The sequence below is a fragment of the Lontra canadensis genome, unplaced genomic scaffold, assembly GCF_010015895.1.
Source record: "Lontra canadensis isolate GAN:19392208 unplaced genomic scaffold, GSC_riverotter_1.0 scaffold15, whole genome shotgun sequence".
Classification (NCBI taxonomy): Eukaryota; Metazoa; Chordata; class Mammalia; order Carnivora; family Mustelidae; genus Lontra; species Lontra canadensis.
Window position 1 is genome coordinate 21,045,116 of NW_022631009.1, and position 19,052 is coordinate 21,064,167.

At 38.4% G+C, this 19,052-nt stretch overlaps 1 protein-coding gene across 1 annotated transcript in view; it reads left to right on the forward strand.

Annotated features, from left to right (window-relative positions):
• The first annotated feature begins 5,057 nt into the window (after positions 1-5,057).
• STK3 (serine/threonine kinase 3) overlaps positions 5,058-19,052 on the forward strand; it is a 275,492-nt gene continuing 261,497 nt past the window's right edge. The window contains exon 1 of the mRNA XM_032858619.1: positions 5,058-5,283. Within this exon, the coding sequence (XP_032714510.1) occupies positions 5,258-5,283 (26 nt within the window). The 5' untranslated portion in view covers positions 5,058-5,257. The remainder of the gene's footprint in view (positions 5,284-19,052) is intronic.

The following is a 19,052-nucleotide window of genomic DNA, read 5'->3' on the forward strand; positions in this document are numbered from 1 at the left end:
TGCAATGTGTCTCCATGGCTCTCTATTGACAGAGCTTAACATTATTCTTTCTGATAAAGAAAAAGATTTGAAGGGTGTTTGGGTTATGGACATTGGGGAGGGTATGTGCCATGGTCAGTGCTGTGAAGTGTGTAAGCTGAATGATTCACAGACCTGTACCCCTGGGGCTAATAATACATTATATGTTAATAAAAAATAAAAAATTTTAAAAAATTAATTAAAATTTAAAAATGGAATCTTAAAAAAAAAGAAAAAGATTTAAAGAACCTAGTTTCATTTTAACAGAGCACCTAATGAAGGATGAATTTGGAGCTGAGAGGAAATAAAATGACAAATGGCATACTTAACTTTCACTTAATAAGTAGTTTATCAATTACCTATGTCCCTTAAAATTTCTGATGTTTTTGTTGCATGGAAAGCCATTCATTCATTCAACAAACATTTATTCAGTGACTATAATGTTCTAGGAACTTATAAACATAAGCAGAAATTGTAGGCTATTGCCTACTAACAGTTCCTCTATTTTTTCCCTCAATAAGAGAATCCCAGTTTTGTTCTTGTCCCTTGCCATAAGCTTCAAGGAAGTCCATTCCTTATCTCAGCTACAAGCCCAGCTCCATGGGGTGAATCACTGTTATTCTGAATAGATTTTTGTGGTCCCATTTCCTTTGCCAGCAATGGTTTTGTGACACAATTCTGACCAAAAGGACATGAAGGGACATCTGCAGAGGGGGTTCTAGAATGTTTTTTTCCACCGTCTTGAAAAATGGTATTCAGAAAGAAATAACCCTCCTCTGTTGCTGGGCATTGTCATGTCTTCATGTGATGCTTGGAATTTGGCAGCCATCATTTGAGGGGAGGGTGAGAGCCTGCTATGCATAGCAGAGCAGGAAACGGAAGTAAATGAAAGAATTAATCAAACCTAGAAACACCTATCTCTAGGCTTCTTGTTTTAAAATTCAGTTGAGGGGCGCCTGGGTGGCACAGTGGGTTAAAGCCTCTGCCTTGGGCTCCGTTCATGATCTCAGGGTTCTGAGATCTGGACCCGCATCTGGCTATCTGCTCAGCAGGGAGCCTGCTTCCTCCTCTCTCTCTGCCTACCTGTGATCTCTGTCTGTCAAATAAATAAATAAAAATTAAAAAAAAATTCAGTTGAAGGTGTTTCTTGTAGTTACTGGATATGCCAGACTTTTGAGACAACATATGCAAAAAAGATACTGTCCTAAATCCTAAGAGGCTTATGGTTCTGTCAGAGAAACAAGTAAGTGAAATAAAAGATTGCTATGATAAAAGAGAATAGTAGTTGAATTCAACTGTAACATGCTAGCTCCAGCTCACTATAAAATTAGGTTAGAAAAGAGAAACATTATCAAGGGAAAATGTTTTGTTAAGTTGCCTCTTGAAAGGAAATATTTCCAAGTTTCCCTGCAAATAGAAAGTTACATAATGTAATATATTTGATCAGAGCTTTGTCTCTGCCCCAAACTCTTCCCAGTAATAGTAGAAAAGATGAACAGTTGTCAAGTAGTATTATTTTTCAAATACACATAAAAATGATTAAAAAAAAGAGTAACATAAATCCAGTTTCAATAAAAAGCAGCAACAAGTATAACAAGGAAAAAATCTTTATGTTAATATTTTTCTACTCATAAAACATCATGGTATGTGTATTCGGTGATACAAAAGCAGTTTTGTTATTCCAAGGAACGAGGTCTCAAATTCCAGATTTCTCTTACATTTCTCTTGGAACACCTAGTTGAGAATTCCGGTGATCTCTTTGCTAGTTTAATTAAAGTGTGCCCTTAATCTCCATTCCAACTGGAACTGTTGGAATCAGAAACAAATTACGCTACTTTCATAATTAAGTGAAGCTGAGTGACCCTTTTGTACATCTCAAATTTTCCTACAGCTTTCAATTGTTCATAAAGGCTTCTGTCTTTTATTTGCAGGTTAAATGATAATCTCTATGCTTTCCTTCCTGGAATCTTCAGATTGGCTTTGCATAGACAAATTAAAATAGAGAGTTGAGGTATTTTTTTGTTTTGTTTTGTTCTCTGAGTAATTCAGGAGAAAAACAATTCTTTTTATTTAATAATATAACACACCAGGCACACTAGCCTCCAGGCCTTACCACTTACTGTTCACTTGGCCTCGGGTTTCTCTTCCCTTCCCATCTGCATGGTGCTCCCCTGACTTCCTCAGTCACCTTCTTGCTGATGCCTTTACCACCCACCCTATCTAAATTTCATCCCTTTTCCTCCACATTATTTCCCATTTCCCCATTTTTCTTTTCTTCCTTGCCAGTTTTTAATACCAAATCTTATGAATTAGGTACTTATTTCTTTTACTGTTTCCCCAACCAGAATATAAACCTCACGAGGACAGGAATTATGGTCTATTTGTTTTTATCACTGAGTAATTCCCAGCACCTCGAATAGTGCTGATATACATAAGAACTAAGTGAACATCTGTTGACTGATTTACAGTGGGATAAGAGAATAGTGCTGATATACATAAGAACCTCGAATAGTGCTGATATACATAAGAACTAAGTGAACATCTGTTGACTGATTTACAGTGGGATAAGGAATTAGAAAGGCCTGGGTTAGAATGTAGTTATTTGGGGAGCCTGGGTGGCTCAGTGGTTTGGGCCTCTGCCTTCAGCTCAGGTCGTGATTTCAGGGTCCTCTGCCTTCAGCTCAGGTTGTGATTTCAGGGTCCTGGGATCGAGCCCTGCGTTGGGCTCTCTGCTTGGCAGGGAGCCTGCTCCCTCCCCGCCGCCCCCTGCCACCCCCACCCTCTGCCTGCCTCTCTGCCTACTTGTGATCTCTCTGTCAAAAAAAAAAAAGAAAAAAAAAAAGAATGTAGTTATTCTATTTGGCCTGGGGGAGCTCCCTTTTACCCCTTTGAACTTCAGTTTCTTTACCTATAACATGGATGTGCTACCATACATGGTAGTTTTAAGGGATTAGTGAGATAATGTACAATTGCTAGCCCTCTTCCTTTTCAAAGTGAGGGAAGACTTCAGAGCTTTATTTTCTGATATTATTCCTCTTCCTTCCACAAATCTTCTTTATGGGTATCTCAGTCAGGATTCTAGTAGGAAACTCAAATTAGGATCATTTGAGGAGGTTTGAGGTCTAGGTGAACATAGGGAATAGAGGAGGAACCCAGGGAATAGCAGAGCGATCACTACCTGTAGGCCCAAAGGGATGAGGGGAAGAAAGGAGAGCTGGGCCCCCTGGTGACCTCACAGGAAGGGAACAGGGAGAATAAATAACCTTATACTCCTTTCTCCCTCAGATGATCTCTTGCTGGGTCTCCTTATCTTCAGACCCAATTATAAGCAAGAGAACTGAGAGCTCAGTGATGTCGGCCATACAGGTCAGCCCCTAGGGTACGAGCAGATGGGAAAGAATGGAGAGTGAATCTGGGGGGCCAAAGAAACCATCCAAACTTACTATATCCAAGATACTTGTTTTGTGAAGGATAGAGAGGGTAAAAACAAGGTCTAATTCTCGGTAGACTCATGGTTAGGATGACCAGAACTTCAGTTTAGTGCAATAAGCATCATACAAAAGCCAGCACAGTGTGTTATGGGCACATGGAAGAGAGGTATCTCTTTCACAACTTAAATGTCAGCGATAGTGTGTGGGGGGGTGTGTGGGAGGGGGTACTGGTGGTTTGACTCAGAAAGGCTTTCTGGAGATTAAGATTGGTAACTTAATTCAGAGACCATTTTAAAGTGTAACAGTTTTTTAAGAAGAGATGATGAAATGTTGTTCTCTGTAAGAAAATTTTCTGATGAAATATAAGAAGATGGGACTAGGGTATGGAAGTGAGGATGAGACTGAAGGATAGAATGAAATAATTTCAAAGGTTTTTCCTGGATTTTATGTTTTAATAATTAAGCTATTTGTTGTCTTGTTACTTCTGAACTGTTAGACTGTAGTTCTTTAATACATGAAAATGAGTATAAAATTTGTAATAATTTCTCTTGTTTGCAGAATTTGACTTCAGGTTTCAACCATGAATAGTCTTAAATTTAACATAACTAATTTTAGAAGGGAATATGGTGTTCTGAGAATAAATCATGTAAGTTTATTACATATTGAAACAATGCAAAAAAGAAGAAAACAATATTAATAAACAAGTCTGATTTGGGTTAATGTTCATAAGGTTCCTTTATTTAACATTCTCTTCATAGACTGTTCTAATCTTCAAGAAAACTCTATGACTCTACATCTTGATCACTTCCAATGAAAGCAAGCAAACTCATTACACATCACCTGCATATGGTCATAAGAAAGATATTTATATATGGAATTTCAGGTTCAATGATAACATAAAAAAGATAGATGCAGGCAGGGATCAAATGACAATGAGCTAAGGGCCTTGGGAACCAGTGCGAGAGAGAGGGTAACAAGAAGGAAGAAAACAAACTTTTCTTGAGTACTTTTCTGTGCACCATAATTTGTGATGGGTTTTCCAGGTTACCCAAGTGAACAGCTGGCAAGACCACAGCGCATTTAAATTGGTGCACTGAGAGATCTCACTGCGGTAATTATTTTCTTTGTAATTAGACGTAATTACAGTGAAGTGTAGTGAGGAGCTTGTCCACAACCAACATCAAACAAGAAGTTCCAGTGGTATCCCTAGTGCTATAGCTACAAACGTCAGATGGCGGGGGACAGAACAGCCAATAATTATAAACAACTAGAGAGGGAAGCGTGGGCAGTTAGTAACACTTCAAAAGGCTGCACAAGATGCTTGGGATGTTTGGGAAATCCAGAGAAATGAGTCAAATGGGATCGAGGCAAAAGCAATGGAGGCAAAAGTGGAGCGGCAGCTCTTGGCCGGCTCAAAAGAACGTGCCCCCGGCCCAAACATACAGGCTCTGAGTCCTAACTAGGCTTTTTTTCCACTTCCAGCTCTGTGGCCGGCGTGTCCCTCCGCCTCCGACCCCGCCCACCCCACCAGGGCCTGGCTCCGCCTACCAAGCCTGGCCGCGGCTCGCTCCGCCCACTCTCCCAGGACTGCGGCCCGCGGCTGGCGGCCGAGGGGCGGGGCGGCCCGGACCGGGAGGAGCCGCACTCCCGAACGGGAGGGGGATCCGCCGCAGAGTTACGGGAAAGTTGGTCCGAGTTCCTGGAGTTTCCCCCAGTGGTTCCCGGCGCTCTGCCGGCCGGTGCCCCGGCTCCTTTCCTCCCTCCGGCCTTCACCGCCCACCGCGTCCCTCCTTCTGTCCTCGGCCGCCATGGAGCAGCCGCCAGCGCCCAAGAGGTAACGAACGCTGGGAGCGGGGCGAAGGAGGGAGGCGGCGCCGGCGGCCGCTGGCGGGGGTGGCTAGGCCGGGCCGGACCGCGACTCCCTCCGCGACTGCCGGGCCGGGTCCGGGCGCGCCGGGCGTCGGGAGGCGGGATCGAGTGCTGGGCCGCGTCTGTCCACAGGCCGAGGGGCCCGCGGGGAGGCCGAGCCTCACCTCTCCCGCGAGCCGGGCCTGGCGGCGTGGAAAGTCGCGGGGCAGCGCCTGGCTCCCCGCGGCCGGACTCCCGGGCCGGGCGGACTTTTCCCTCCTGGCAAGTTCACGAAGCCCGGAGATGGGGAGCTGGGAAACAGCCATGTAGGCGTTCTTGTCAAATGTTTGTCATAATACTGCTTTTTATTTGAGAAGATGGGTTATTTATTAACAGTTTAAAGAATTCAATATTAATAGCTACACAGTGTGTAAAACTTGTGCATATACTGCACTGACAGGTGTTCCTCCCCTTACGCCCCTCAAGTTCAAAAGTATTTATGGATTTAAGACAGTAGGAATCTTAAATTAGAGCCCCTCCCCCATATAGGTTTTCTTTTTTCTTCTGGCATATAAAAATAGTGATGCTTTAATATTTACTGTTTATATTTAATCTTTAATATGTTGGAAGAGTAAGAATACACAGTGGATACTTTCAAAGTAGTATTTGAAATGGTCATCCTAAATCAAGGCTCTCCATAGCTTTAAGTTCAAAATGTTCATTATTTCCCCTCCAAGAATGAATCAACATCAGTTAAGGTGGTGTTTAAAGCATTTAATCTCAGTCTTTCATTTTTTTATGAAATAAAGGTACTACTCTTTCTCCCAGAGAGTGCTGTTGTGAAGATTGAGGAGTTCCCGTGTTCTGATGCTTAGAGATCTTTAGATGAAAGGTGATATATTCAGGGACATGGAATAATTAAAAAGGTAGGAACTTTGTGAGCTCTTGTGAATTGTGTGACTAGGCACATGAGCCTTGAAGCCTGGAAACCATCTGTTCAGGTGAAAAAGGGGGGGGGTTGTGGAAGGGTTTCCAAAAGAGACCTGCTATCAGAGACTTGATAGTTTTTATCTGGCATTTTGTGTTGAACTCTAGTATTGACTGGGCACCCAGTTTTCATACCTTAGAAAAAAACTGGAGACTTTTTTTTTTCTCTTCTATTTTGGAAGAACGGTAAGGGGGCATCTCTGAGATGATGCCCTAAGGTCAACTCGAACAACTCCCAATTGAAGTAGAAGCGGTCTGTTCTTTAGCTCTAAGTTATCAGAGTTTCTTATAGGTGTAAGAGATCCCCCCATCCTTGCAGGGACTTTGGAAAACCTAGAAGGGTCAGGGGGACATGTGGGTGGCACATATAACCATTCCATGTCCTTTATACTTTTTCAAAGTGGTGCTTGCACATCCAACAGGCTTATTTTTAGTTCTCTTTCAGAGAGACTTATGCTGATCCAGGGGGGCATTTCTGAAAAGCAAGATATGTGTCATTAAGCCCATATATTCGAGTATCACTTAAAATTTTTTCATAGCATTTTCATTTTCATAATATCATCACAGAAGCCCTGTTAAGTAGGTTGGATCACAGGTATTAATCCTGTTCTGTAGCTGAGGACACTGAAAGAGTTTGCCACATGGAAGGCTATGACAGGGATTACTGACCGTGAGTTTTTGTGTTCTCCCTATGGATCATTACCTTCTAATAATAAAATATAGATGCCATTTTTGAGGTCATTTTGGTTGCCAGGAATGTTGTATATACATTCCTTTATTTTATTGTCTTAAGAAACAGGAATCCTGGCTCTGCAGCTTATTATGCTAGTTCTAAATTTAATTTCTTCATCTGTAAAGTGTGTTGTGAGGATTAAAATGGGTCATGTGTAAAGCACTTAGCACAGGGCTCCGTAATGTGTTCAGTGATGTTAAATGTTAGTTTATTCTTTGCTTATTAAATGAAACTCAGAGAGGTTAAGTAAGTGGAGGGGATGCCAGAATTCTGAGTCTGATTGGCTGCAAAGGCTGTGCACTCACACCATATACCGTGCTACCTCTTTTTAAAGACTCACTTTCTTAGCCTTCTGTGATATGGTGGTTATTTCTTTGCACAATCCTCTGGGCCCTCTTCTTGTGCTTTTCCTAATCCCTGTAGGAATGTCGCTTTACTTTTCCGCCTTGAGTAGCACTTCCGTATGGCTCAGACACTTTTTTACATGGTCACATTTACGCTGCTCATGTTCAGATCTGTATGACCAGCAGCTGCTGTTTGGTTGGTATATTTGATTTTTTCATGCAGATCCACACTTCCATTATTCCGTCTAATTTGTCACTAAGGCCTATTGAATTCTCCATTAAAAAGTCTGGATTCATTTTCCTTTCCCTTTTTCATTTTTGATACGATTACCCCATTCTTGGGTTTTATGACCCTCATACTTGATTTACAGCAGTGCCTTCCAACTAGGTACTTTAGTGCAGTGGTTTTAAAAAATTTTTAGTAGAAAGGCTCTGTTTGGAGTAGAGGCAGGGGACTAGGACCTGGTTCTCAGTACCTTACCTCCTTCTGTTCCCCTTTTGCTGCCCTACAGAACCTCCTAATGATCCATAGGAAACTGTTTGCTTTTGTGTGTCTTGCAAATGGCTTCTGATTTGTCAAAACATCACTTCCACCACGGTATTCCTTTTTAAAAAAATTTTTTTTGGGGAGGGGGATTGGGGCACACTAGCCTACTTATTACCCAAGACCCCTAGCACTTGTTCTTAGATTTAATCCCCAGGCTTTTGTTACTCTTCTCCAAGATGAATCTGTCCTCCTGAAGTTTCCCTTTTATTTTTTTATTTAGATTGTAGGCCATGGATACTTCTAACTTTGCCTTTGTTAATGCTTTTCCTCTAGAGAAGTTTCTGTTATTTTTTGCTAGTAATCTGTGTTTTATTCTTCCTTTAAGGCCCGTTTCATAAAGTATCTTATTTGAGTGCTTTCTAGGCTAAGGTATTTCTCTGTATTCCTAATATGATGTCAGTTTGACTATATGCCATCTTCATATTGTTCTTTCTTCAGTTACAAGATTTTAGATATTCAAAAGATAATAGGAGCTAATTTAGTATTTATGTATCCCATTACCCAGCTTTAGAAATAAAATATTGTGAATATATTTGAATTTTCTTAAGTATATCTCTTCTCAGTTGCTTTCCCTCCCTATCCCCTGAAGGATTGTCACTATTCTGAATTGGGTATTTCTTATTCCCATACCATACATGTCTTTGTGTTTTTATCATGGTGTTCGTATATATCTGACCTAGTGTTAGGCTTGGGTATTTGTGTCTGCCTTTGCTCTTGGGTGTCATTCTTTTCCTCTGGGAGCTGGAGATTCCCCTTTGCAGCCAGATCTGAAAATCATGACTAGAGGATCTAGAAGGCCTTTCTTACCTCACATCATTGACTTGGTCTCACCAACAAGTCTGTGTTAAATACAGACAATGGATGTGATCACTTATAGTCACTGACTTGAGGTATCAGAATCGCTTTAATAGTCCTCAGATTTCCTTAACAGGTCTGTCACAGAGGTTTTCATAAGTCCTTATGAAAATAAGTTCCCTCTGGGAATGGAAGTCCATTAAGTAGTTGTTAATTATTAGTGTTTCGGTAAGTTGAGTTTCTCAGATTTCTTTGTAGGGGATGAAAGAAAAATGACCACACAATAGGTAAGTTTTAAGAGATAGAAGAGGAAGTGAAATGATCAAAGCATGAGATCCTCACCAAGTAGAACATTCATAAAAGGGGAGATGGGTCTCTGTGATAGGTGGTGGGTAGCATGAAAACTCTGGTTATTTGAAGATAGATTGTTATATAGATAATATTTTTAAAGAGAGGACAGAATATCATTGCTGGAGAGGTAGACTTTACCAGACAGGCCTTGTTCCTCGTTAGATTATAAGATTAATAGATACTTAAAATTTAAAATTCATTAAGGTATACTTGGAGGAAAAGTTGGGGTGAACAGTGAAAACACTGGAAGGATAATAAGGGAGTAAGATCCTGAAATTGACTCTCGAGACTGATAAGGAAAGTTCTTTGATTTAAGCCATGGTTAGAGTCTTTGCAAATTTCTTTTTTTATAGCGTGAAAACATAGTTGGGGGAAGTAAAATTGAAGATTCAAGTTAAGACGTTAGGGTTACAAAGTTCATTCACACAAATGGAAAGTGAAGGTAAGAAAACAGTTATTTCTCAAGGGAAAGTGTTGCTGTGAACAAATGGAGTGTTGGTCAGAAGGTAATTAAGGAATGAAAAATCAAAAGTAAAAGGACGAGGATATAGAAGGGTGAAGTAGAAGGTATTTATAGGTTCCTCAGCATGAACACCCCATATCTACCTGTAGTATCAGCAGCCCTGACCTTAGACCAGAAATTGGGAATGCAGGTAAACAGACAGCCGGGAACTATCGACTCTTAGAACTGAGTTGTGTGGGACAGAGCCACAGACCAGATAAGCAGATAGTAGGGTATGACGAAAATCATGAAGGCAGTGAGAAGAGGTGTGGGCTTCCTTTTGTGTCAATATTACTAATTCATGTGCCCTTGGGATCAGAATTCTGTGCTTACTGCTGGAGAGATTGACAAATGGGGAGCTAGAGTTTTCTTTGAGACGATGACCTGAGGACTGTACAAAACAAAGGCAGCAACCTCAGGTAGTAGAAGGCCCTAGGGGACGCTCCCAACTTCAGAGGCAGGCTAGGGGAGAGGTTCTGAGTATTTCAAAGGGCAAGAAAAGATTCAAGCAAACAGGAGCATCTTTTTGCATTAACCACTGGGTCCCTAAAGCATAGCGGTTCTTCTTTTGGCTTTTCTTGGTTAACTGGGGCTGGCACCAACTCCTTTAAAATTGATTTAGGCCCTTAGGATGGGAATGGTCAGTTGGTTCTTCTTCCTAAAGACAGGGAGGATGACTGTAACCTCTGGAGCAGGTCTGGTGAGCAAATTTCAGTTGCACATTAAGACAGGAGATAAGCTCAGTTTTTAGTCCACCCAAGGCAAAGATTAATTTATCTTTTGTTCTTTAAAGGACTGAGATATAGTATATATTAGTGCTAAAGAATTTGTTAGAAATATAAAGAAAAAGGTAAACATGTATTAAACTCGGCTAAGTTGAAACTTGTTTTTCTAAAGTAATCTAAATGTTCATTGGAGAAGTGTGCATCAATAAAGCTTTAATAATAAAAGGTTTAAATTGAGTATTTCTTGTTTGGATTATAAGGAGAGGGGGAAGTGCTTTGAATTTAATTTTTCTGGGTTCAGAGAAGTCTGTGTTGAACTAAAGGTCCCGTCACTTTAGGCCATCATGTATTAGTGGCTCTGAAAAAATTAAAAAAAAAAAAAATTGATGGTGAAACCCAGCACAGGCCCACATACATATAAAACTAAACAGAAGTTTCACACAATGTACTATGTGGGATGTTTTTGGTATTTTTCTCTTTTCCTTTATGTTCTGTTTCATTGAAAAACTGCTGGTCATGAGCCACCAAATTATTTCCATGACCTTCTAATGGGTTGTGATCTGCAGTTTGAAAAGACATTGTCAGCATATGTAGTAGTGACAGTTAAGAAACTGACTTCATTTCAAACTCTGTCCTGATCCACAAAAGCTCAGTGATGGCATTGACAGAAGGATCCAGATGGGTGTGAGTGTACCTACCTATACACACAATAGGATAGAGGTGAAGGGGAGAAAGGAAACTGTTCTCTAAAAACTACAGTATTTTGACTGTACCAGGACAGTATATCGTTCCCGATTGAAGTATGGGAAAATGGACAATGATGGTCTGTGATGTCTGACAGAATTCACAAAAGAATATGTGATACATAAGGGTTGCTATTAGGCAAAGGCTCGGGTCCCTTTTCGTGTGGAATGACCTCGTGCAAAGCTATCATTATGATTGCCTCAGCTTCTGAAACCCTCCCAGCTGCACCCTTTCGAAGGACCAAAGGTCTCTAGGTTTTTCTGCTAAAGAGAAAATTTATACTATCTGATAGAAACTTTCTTTTGTATTTGTCCCAAGTCTCTTTCTTGTTATGATTTTATTTGAATTGCCTCATATGTTAGGATTATTGTAATTTCAGTTCTTAGCTCTTGGAACAGAGTCTTTATTTCAAATGTCTTTTTATAACTGTTTTTTCCACAGAGTCTGACATTGAACAAATGAAAGTAACAAATATGTAAATAGACATGTATGAATATTAAAGATAAGTTCATTGTTTGCATGCCATGACTATTAAGGTGCTGATTACCTTGAACATCTTAAAAGTATATTAAAGGATGTATCTTACGAAATGACTTGGTAGCAAAATGAGAATTACAGAAAACTGTTAATGTTGCTGGTAATTAATATGTGTGTACGTGTGATAGTATATGTGAGTTCTGAATTAGTTTGTAAATTTTACATGAATCAGGGGTACCTGGGTGGCTCAGTTGTTTAAGCATCTGCATTTGGCACAGGTCGTGATTCTGAGGTCCTGGGATTGAGCCCCACATTGGGCTCCCTGCTCAATGGGGAGTCTGCTTCTCCCTTTCTCTGCCCCCGCCAACTTGTGCTCACTTGCTATCTTTCTCTTTCTCAAATAAATAAATAAAATCTTTAAACAAAATGAAATAAAACAAAACTTTATGTGGTATCAGACATCTTAGTAAAGAGGTCAAATAGAGTAACATTTTCAGATAGTTCCAGATATCTTGATATAAATATTAGTATCTTGGTGTCCAGACACAGACACACATGCATATGTGATTCCAAGGATGAGGTAGTTTTTATATTCAAAATATGGAATTTATATTCAATATTCAAAATATGGAATGTTACTCTCTGTCCAGATCAGTTTTCATTTTTAGGATTTTTGATTTTCTGAAATCATGGGACCCATAGTTGGAAAGGAATGCAAGTTAAAATTATTTTTGTAATTTGGGTGAACCCTCTACATATTTGAGGAAAGCATGAATTAAAGATAATAGGCAGCTAATTTCCTTGACTTTTTCTCTCTGGAGCCAGATGATCTCTCCTGAGTCTGCAGAGTTGCCCCATTTGCTGGTTTCTTTCTAAAAACTGTCTTTCTAAACCACAGACTCTTAACTGTAGAGAAGAAACTGAGGGCTGGTAGAGGGAGGTGGGTGGGCAGATGGGCTAAATGGGTGATGGGTATTAAGGAAACCACCTGTTATGGTCAGTGCTGGTGTTGTATGTAAGTGAAGAATCACTAAATTATGCTCCTGAAACCAATATTACACTATGTTAACTAACTGGAATTTAAATAAAAAGTTTGGAAGAAAAAAAATTAAAATTGGCTTTATTTACTCACTGATCATTAATCATGGCAGAAATTAGATGTCAGCTTTGAGTTCATTCATTTGCTCATTTATTAATACATTAAATTAATTTAATTGATCAATAAATTAATATTTATTAATTTATTCAGTAATTATTAACTGCCTTTCAAATGCTAAATGCTGGGTATGTTGTTGAAGGAAGCGGTTGAGATCTTTGACATCATAGGACATACACTGTAGTTGGAGCTTGAACTATGAAGGATAGGAGTAGCACATACTGATAGAGAAAAATGGTGGAACCTGTTTGATAGGGTAGTTGGACAGAACTTCTCTGAGAAGGTAATACTAAAACTGCGATATGGGGTTGAGAAGTTATCCTTGTGAGCAGCTGGAAAGAGTATTCCAGGCAGAGGGAAAGCTTTGAGAAGGCCTTCAGATGGAAAAGAGCATAGTGTGTGGGAGGAATTGAAATGAGGCCACTGTGGCTGGATTGTAAAATGGGAGAAAGTGGTTGGAGATGAGGTCAGAGAGACGGGCAGGGATTCAATGATGCAGGCCATGGAAAGGAATTTGGATGTGAAAGTGCAATGGGCTGTCATTAAATGGTTTTAAACAGAATTTTAAGCAGTTTGTTTTAAAAGATCATTTGGGTTGCTTTCGGAAGAATAGATTGTAGAGAGTTAAGAATGACAGGAGGGGAACAAGTTGGGAGGCCATGGCTGTGGCTCATGGTTAGATGGTGGAGTCAGTGGAGATGGAGAGAAGTGTGGACAGATGTAAGTTATATTTTGGAGTTGGAAACGAAGGACTTGCTGATAGACTAGATGTGGGAATTGGGGAAGAAAGAGAATTGTGGCTCCTGCATTTTGTGTTTGAGCAACTTGGGGGTTGGAGGTAGACTGGGAGAGGAACAGGGTGGGGTATCTCATAGTCTCTTTCTTAGAATTTCTCGACACCCAGGAAAGTGAATCTGTTGGGCCCTGATTGTGATATTAGGTGGTTCCCTTAGAAGAGGAAGTGGGTAGGAGGAAATGATGGGCACTGACTTCTTTTTTTAACCTCTTATTTTCACTGCATTAGTCTAGAGAATGGGAATCATACTAAGCCTTTGTTAGGTGTTTGCAACATTCAGGTGTCCTGATAACCTGCTATTAAAAAAATGTTTTTATTGCAAAATAAAACATCAGTAAAAAATAAACATATGGCGTGATGATTACCTTAAGGCAGACACCTTTGTAATCGCTAGTCAGGTTAAGAAATAGAACTCTGCTACCCTTCCTTCTTAGTGTTCCATCCTAGTCATAGCTGCCTTTTCCCATAAGTAATTCTTATACCGACTTCTATAGTAATAACCCAAATGTGCATTGCTAGACACTCTAGGTTAGTCTTGCCAATTAAAAAATAGTTTTTATAGGAAATGTCACTTTTCATTTTACATTAGTTCTCTATCCCTTTTCTTCTCTTTTACCTGTTGAAGAATGCAGGACGTTTGTAGTTTCCCACAGCTTGGATTTTGCTGACTACTTACCCAAGGTGCAGTTCTACTGTTCTTTTGCCCTCTGTACCTTTGCCAGTGAGTAACTGGATCCAGACACTGGAAGGCTCAATTTCGATTCCGTAGTCTTTGTGATAGGTGGTGTTTGGCAAGACTGTATCAGTCACTTAGTATGTAGTTATCTCTCTTTTTTTGTGTTGTTAGCAGCTGTTGATGGTTAGTGCTTATTTCTGGTTATTCACTGGATGTTGCAAAATGTTGAAATTCTAAATACATCATTTTGTTTTCATTTGTTATTTGGAATGTTTTTTATAGAGTCACCTCCCTCATCTTTTGTTGGATTACCCAGTGGTACAGTCTATAAAAGTAAGATAGGATAAATGCTTGATTCTTCCCCTTTACCTGTTTTCAAGAGAATGTATTAGTTCCTTATTTTTCTCCAAAGGGCACCAATTCTTCTTCTTCTTTTGTTTTCCCCCAAGATTTTATTTACTTATTTGATAGAGAGAGACACAGTGAGAGAGGGAACACAAGCAGGGGGAGTGAGAGAGGGAGAAGCAGGCTTCCCACAGAGCAGGGAGCCTGATGCCGGGCTCCGTCCCAGGACCCTGGGATCATGCCCTGAGCCAAAGGCTGGTGCTTAATGACTAAGCCACCCAGGTGCCCCCTTTTTTTCTTTTTTAAGTGCCATTATGAGCCAGTGGATTTAAACATATTTGGTGGATTTTAATCCATTATAGTTCTTGCAGCTGAAGCTCAAAGTGGCCCCCCATCTTTGGTTAGTGGGAGGCCTTTCAGGGACAATGTGACCCATAGCTTCCTTGTTGTCTGCTGTGAAAAGATATTCGGGGCCCATCATGTCCCTTTCCTATTCTGGATCTGGAATCAACCATTTCTCCGAGAAGTACTACTTTCTTTTTATGAGAAATGGTATTTCAGGACCCCATCCTGTATGCTAATTTGTTAGTGCCACTTTAATTTTAAATAGTGTTTTTTCATAGGTAGAAGAACTGACTCATTCTTTCCAATGGTGGGGTACTGTGTCAAAAAATGTGATGGCATTGACATTTTCTTCCTCTGGCTAATATCTCTATCATACCTTTATGTTTCTAAGTTTAAGTCAGAAATTGGGTGTATGTAGACAAATTCTGTGGTAGAGACCATTTTGAGTGGACTTTTACCTTCACATTCCCCCTCCCTTAACTTTGGTTACCCTTTGGTCCAGTGTTATCCTAATATCCAGCTTCACTTCTTTCTCACCTCTGAATGTTTCAGGTGACCTAGTTTCTTCTTAAACAAAAAGATACAGAAAATGAAAGAATCCGAGACAAAAAACACCACTAGTGATAAGATTAGATTTCAGGCCTTATTTTTTAAGGTAGACCTTTTAGCCTGCTTTGTCTTAAATACATAGAAGTGTATCTATGCATAAACAAAATTCAGGGGCATCTCGAGGCTGCTTTATAAATCCAGCCCTGTCTACAGTATGATGAATTGCAAAATGAAGCATATCGAAATCTTAAATGCCATATGTTATTCCTTTTTAGTTTTGATATTAGCCCCTCTTGTTAAGCTTTATTGTACTTTCAAATAAATAACATCAGGTTTGTCTCAGTGACATGGTTGGCACTTTACGTTTGATGCTATGTCATGTAACTTTAGAAGGAATTAGTTTTAGTGTAATTACTTACTGTATTAATTACTGCATTGGTTATATCTATAAACTGCTATGTGAATTAGTCCGTCATCTTGCAGTTAAACAACAAACAGTAGCCATTTTCCAATGATCAGCTATTTAAACATTTTTAGCAATCAGTGAAATTTGTATCATAGAGGTTTGGATCACAGAGAAATGATTGGTCTGAATAAAATCTATAGTTCATGTAATTTCTAAGAATTATAAGAAATAAGGGTCAAATTAAGCAAGGGAGCCTCATGAAATTCTAGGGGAAATTAAAAATATACAAATTAAACTCTTGAGAAGAAAGTATTTTGATGACTCTGTTTTCCCGGTAGAATGAATTTTCCTTCTATGAGCTTTGCTTCTCATTGTATACTTCTGAGCTTTTTGTTTTGTTTTTGTTTGCTTTTTCCTCATAGAAGAGAATTCAGGTACTAGGCAAATGATGACAATGGGATCCCCTCCCCGTTATATAGACTCTCAGCACTTGATTAGATAGCTTTAATTAATATACACAAAACACTCATGTGATTTCAGAGAGCCTGCCAAAATAGTGATATGGTTATACTTTATATTTAGCATCATTGGCCAGTATGATATACCATGTAATGGATTTTTCCAAGTAAATGAAGTAAACTACTTTAAGCATTATATTTTTAAAATATTTTACAAACACTTTTATACAGCCAGTTTTGATGGAAATCATTCCAAAATGAAGGCACTTGACCCAGTCTTCTGAAACTAATAAAGAAAGCAATGATCATACTTGTTCATGAAAGCAATCATAGAAACAGTTCATAGAATTGTTCATAGTTTTAGTTCATAGAAACAGTTATGGGTGCTTTTTTGATGTTTGAAGCTTTGTTGCTATATATATATGGCTGTTTTTTCCTTAAACCTAGTCTTGTCTTTCACTGTTACCTGTCATTCTCATTACTGTGTCCTTTTCTAAACTGCTACTTATCTTAGAAATAATTACCTGACCTGACAGTCGCTATTCCTTTTCGAAAGTAAACTACATGCTCTTTGTGTCAGTTTTTGCTTACCAGAGGTCTTTTTCTCTTCTGCAGGGCTCATAGTACATCTTGAAATGATCTTTTGACTTAAGAGGAGGAACATCATATGCAGTGAAGGGGAAAAAAATTATTTCAACTTCCCTGAGTTTCTAAGATTTAAGATGAAAATAACCAAAGTTTTTGCATCAAAAAAGGAACAGGATTTTATCTTAAGCCCGTGGAATTCCTAAGCTAAAAAAATTTTCTGTCATTTTGGAATATTATATTTTGAAGACTCATGGTATTATTACCAAAGTGAATTGGAGTCAGTTACACCTGTGCAAATACAGTAACACTACACTTATAGTTGTTTATTTTTAATTTCTATGGGTAAAGTATTTAGACTATTTATCTTTCATATAGTGATTACATTTTTTTTGTTAGATATAGTTGAAATTTTAAAAATTTTATTTTTATTTCTAAAAAGAAAAAACAAAACCAAACAGGTAAAATTCTCCAAATTTAAAAAAGCAAAAACATTTTCACAAAGCACTATAATCTTCTTAATTTGTTTACAAAGAACCACAGGGAAATACTGAAAGTGGCTTCATATGTGCTGTTACTGTGTAATAAAACTGTACTGAGAAATCAAGCAAAATAATGTCCGTCTGTGCAAATAGCTGAACTCAGCGAGTTTCCACAGCCCCCATCTCTATTTATGAAAACCTATAAAAATTAAGCAGAAGTCAGATCATGGAACTCACTGAATGATACACATGTTAATATTGTCAGTTTAAGGTTTCTCTGAAATGACACTTTTGTTAATGTACGTATATCTTTAATTAATGTATTTATGTTTGGGATTAATGCAATTAATTCTAGTATTCTAGGGATGGAAACGAGTTGTGAGTGTACAGAGACTAAATGCTCATATTTTGTCTTCAAATTTGAGATGTAGGGAAATAAGTGAAGAGCAAAATATATGAGTAAACCTAGTTATAAAGTGTAGGTAGTGTCTTTGGCACAAATTACGGTAGATTTTTCTGTATGGCAGGTACATGGGTAGACCTTGGCAAGTTTCCTCTTTTATTTTTAATCAATTAGAGATTCTGTTCTCTTTTTTAGTTCTCAAATCTAGGTATGGTTATTGAGTATTTAGAAATCTTTATAAGGACCTGAATTAAAAGTTACGACATTTATAACTGCATATTTCTTATTAGATTATTTTTAATCTTTATTTTAGCAGGAAATGAATATGTCAGAGCATTTTTAAATGTGCTGTTTTATGTTTGCATTTTCTGGATTCTTTTTTTTTTTTAATAGTTCAGTTTATTAAAAAAGTGAATGTAGTAACACGTCTTTAAAGCTAGGGAGTATGTTCCAGCATTTCTTAACTTTGAATAGGTTTGTTAGAAGAAATTAAAAGGAATCCTGTCACTTTCCAATTGAGGTAAAATTAAAAGATTCTTAGAAAATAAAAATGAAAGACTCTAAAGGGTGAAGGAAGGAGAAAAATCTCAGCTTCTTTTCCTTTAAAGCTCTTTGACAGGAAATTATAAGTTTAGAGTACTTTTGGGCAAAGAGCCCAACTTGAGAGGAAATGGTATGATAGAGCTGAAAAATAAGACTTTAATTTTAAATAGTCTTCTGTCTATTGTAGAGCATCTGTTTTCTTAGGTGGATTTCATCTCATTCTAGTGCCAGTAATTAACTAAACCCTCATACATTTTAAAACAGTTTTATAAAAAGTAAATCCTCTATGAGATCATGAAATCACATCTATTTTACTATTAAAACAGTGATACTTACAACCAAACAATTAAAAGCCAGAGCTCTAGAGTCAGACTTTGGTTCTTGTCTTACCGCTGCCATTTACTCAGTGCAGTGGTGGGCAAGATAACTTTTCTAAGTCTCCATCTTGCAAAATGGAGGTAGTAATAGTTCCTTTTCTTTGGGTTTTGTGAAGATTAGAAGAAATAGTGATTGTAAACCATTTGTCTTGGAAAATATCTTCTAAAGTGTTTCAGAAATGTGTCTGTCACTGTCAACATCTTCTGAAGAAACACATAGCTTTCCAAAGAGATAAAAGGACAGCTTTCACTTGGATAAATATGTTCTAGTTGAGTTAAAAAAAATGAGTTGTATTACTTTAGAGCTAAACATCTAAATATTTACAAAGTGTTTGGCCTTTAAAAAACAAAAGGGAACAGAAAAAAATGATCCTTAAATTTTATGAGTTTGAGGTAAAAATGTACTTTCTGTGGTTGAAGTAGAAAAGA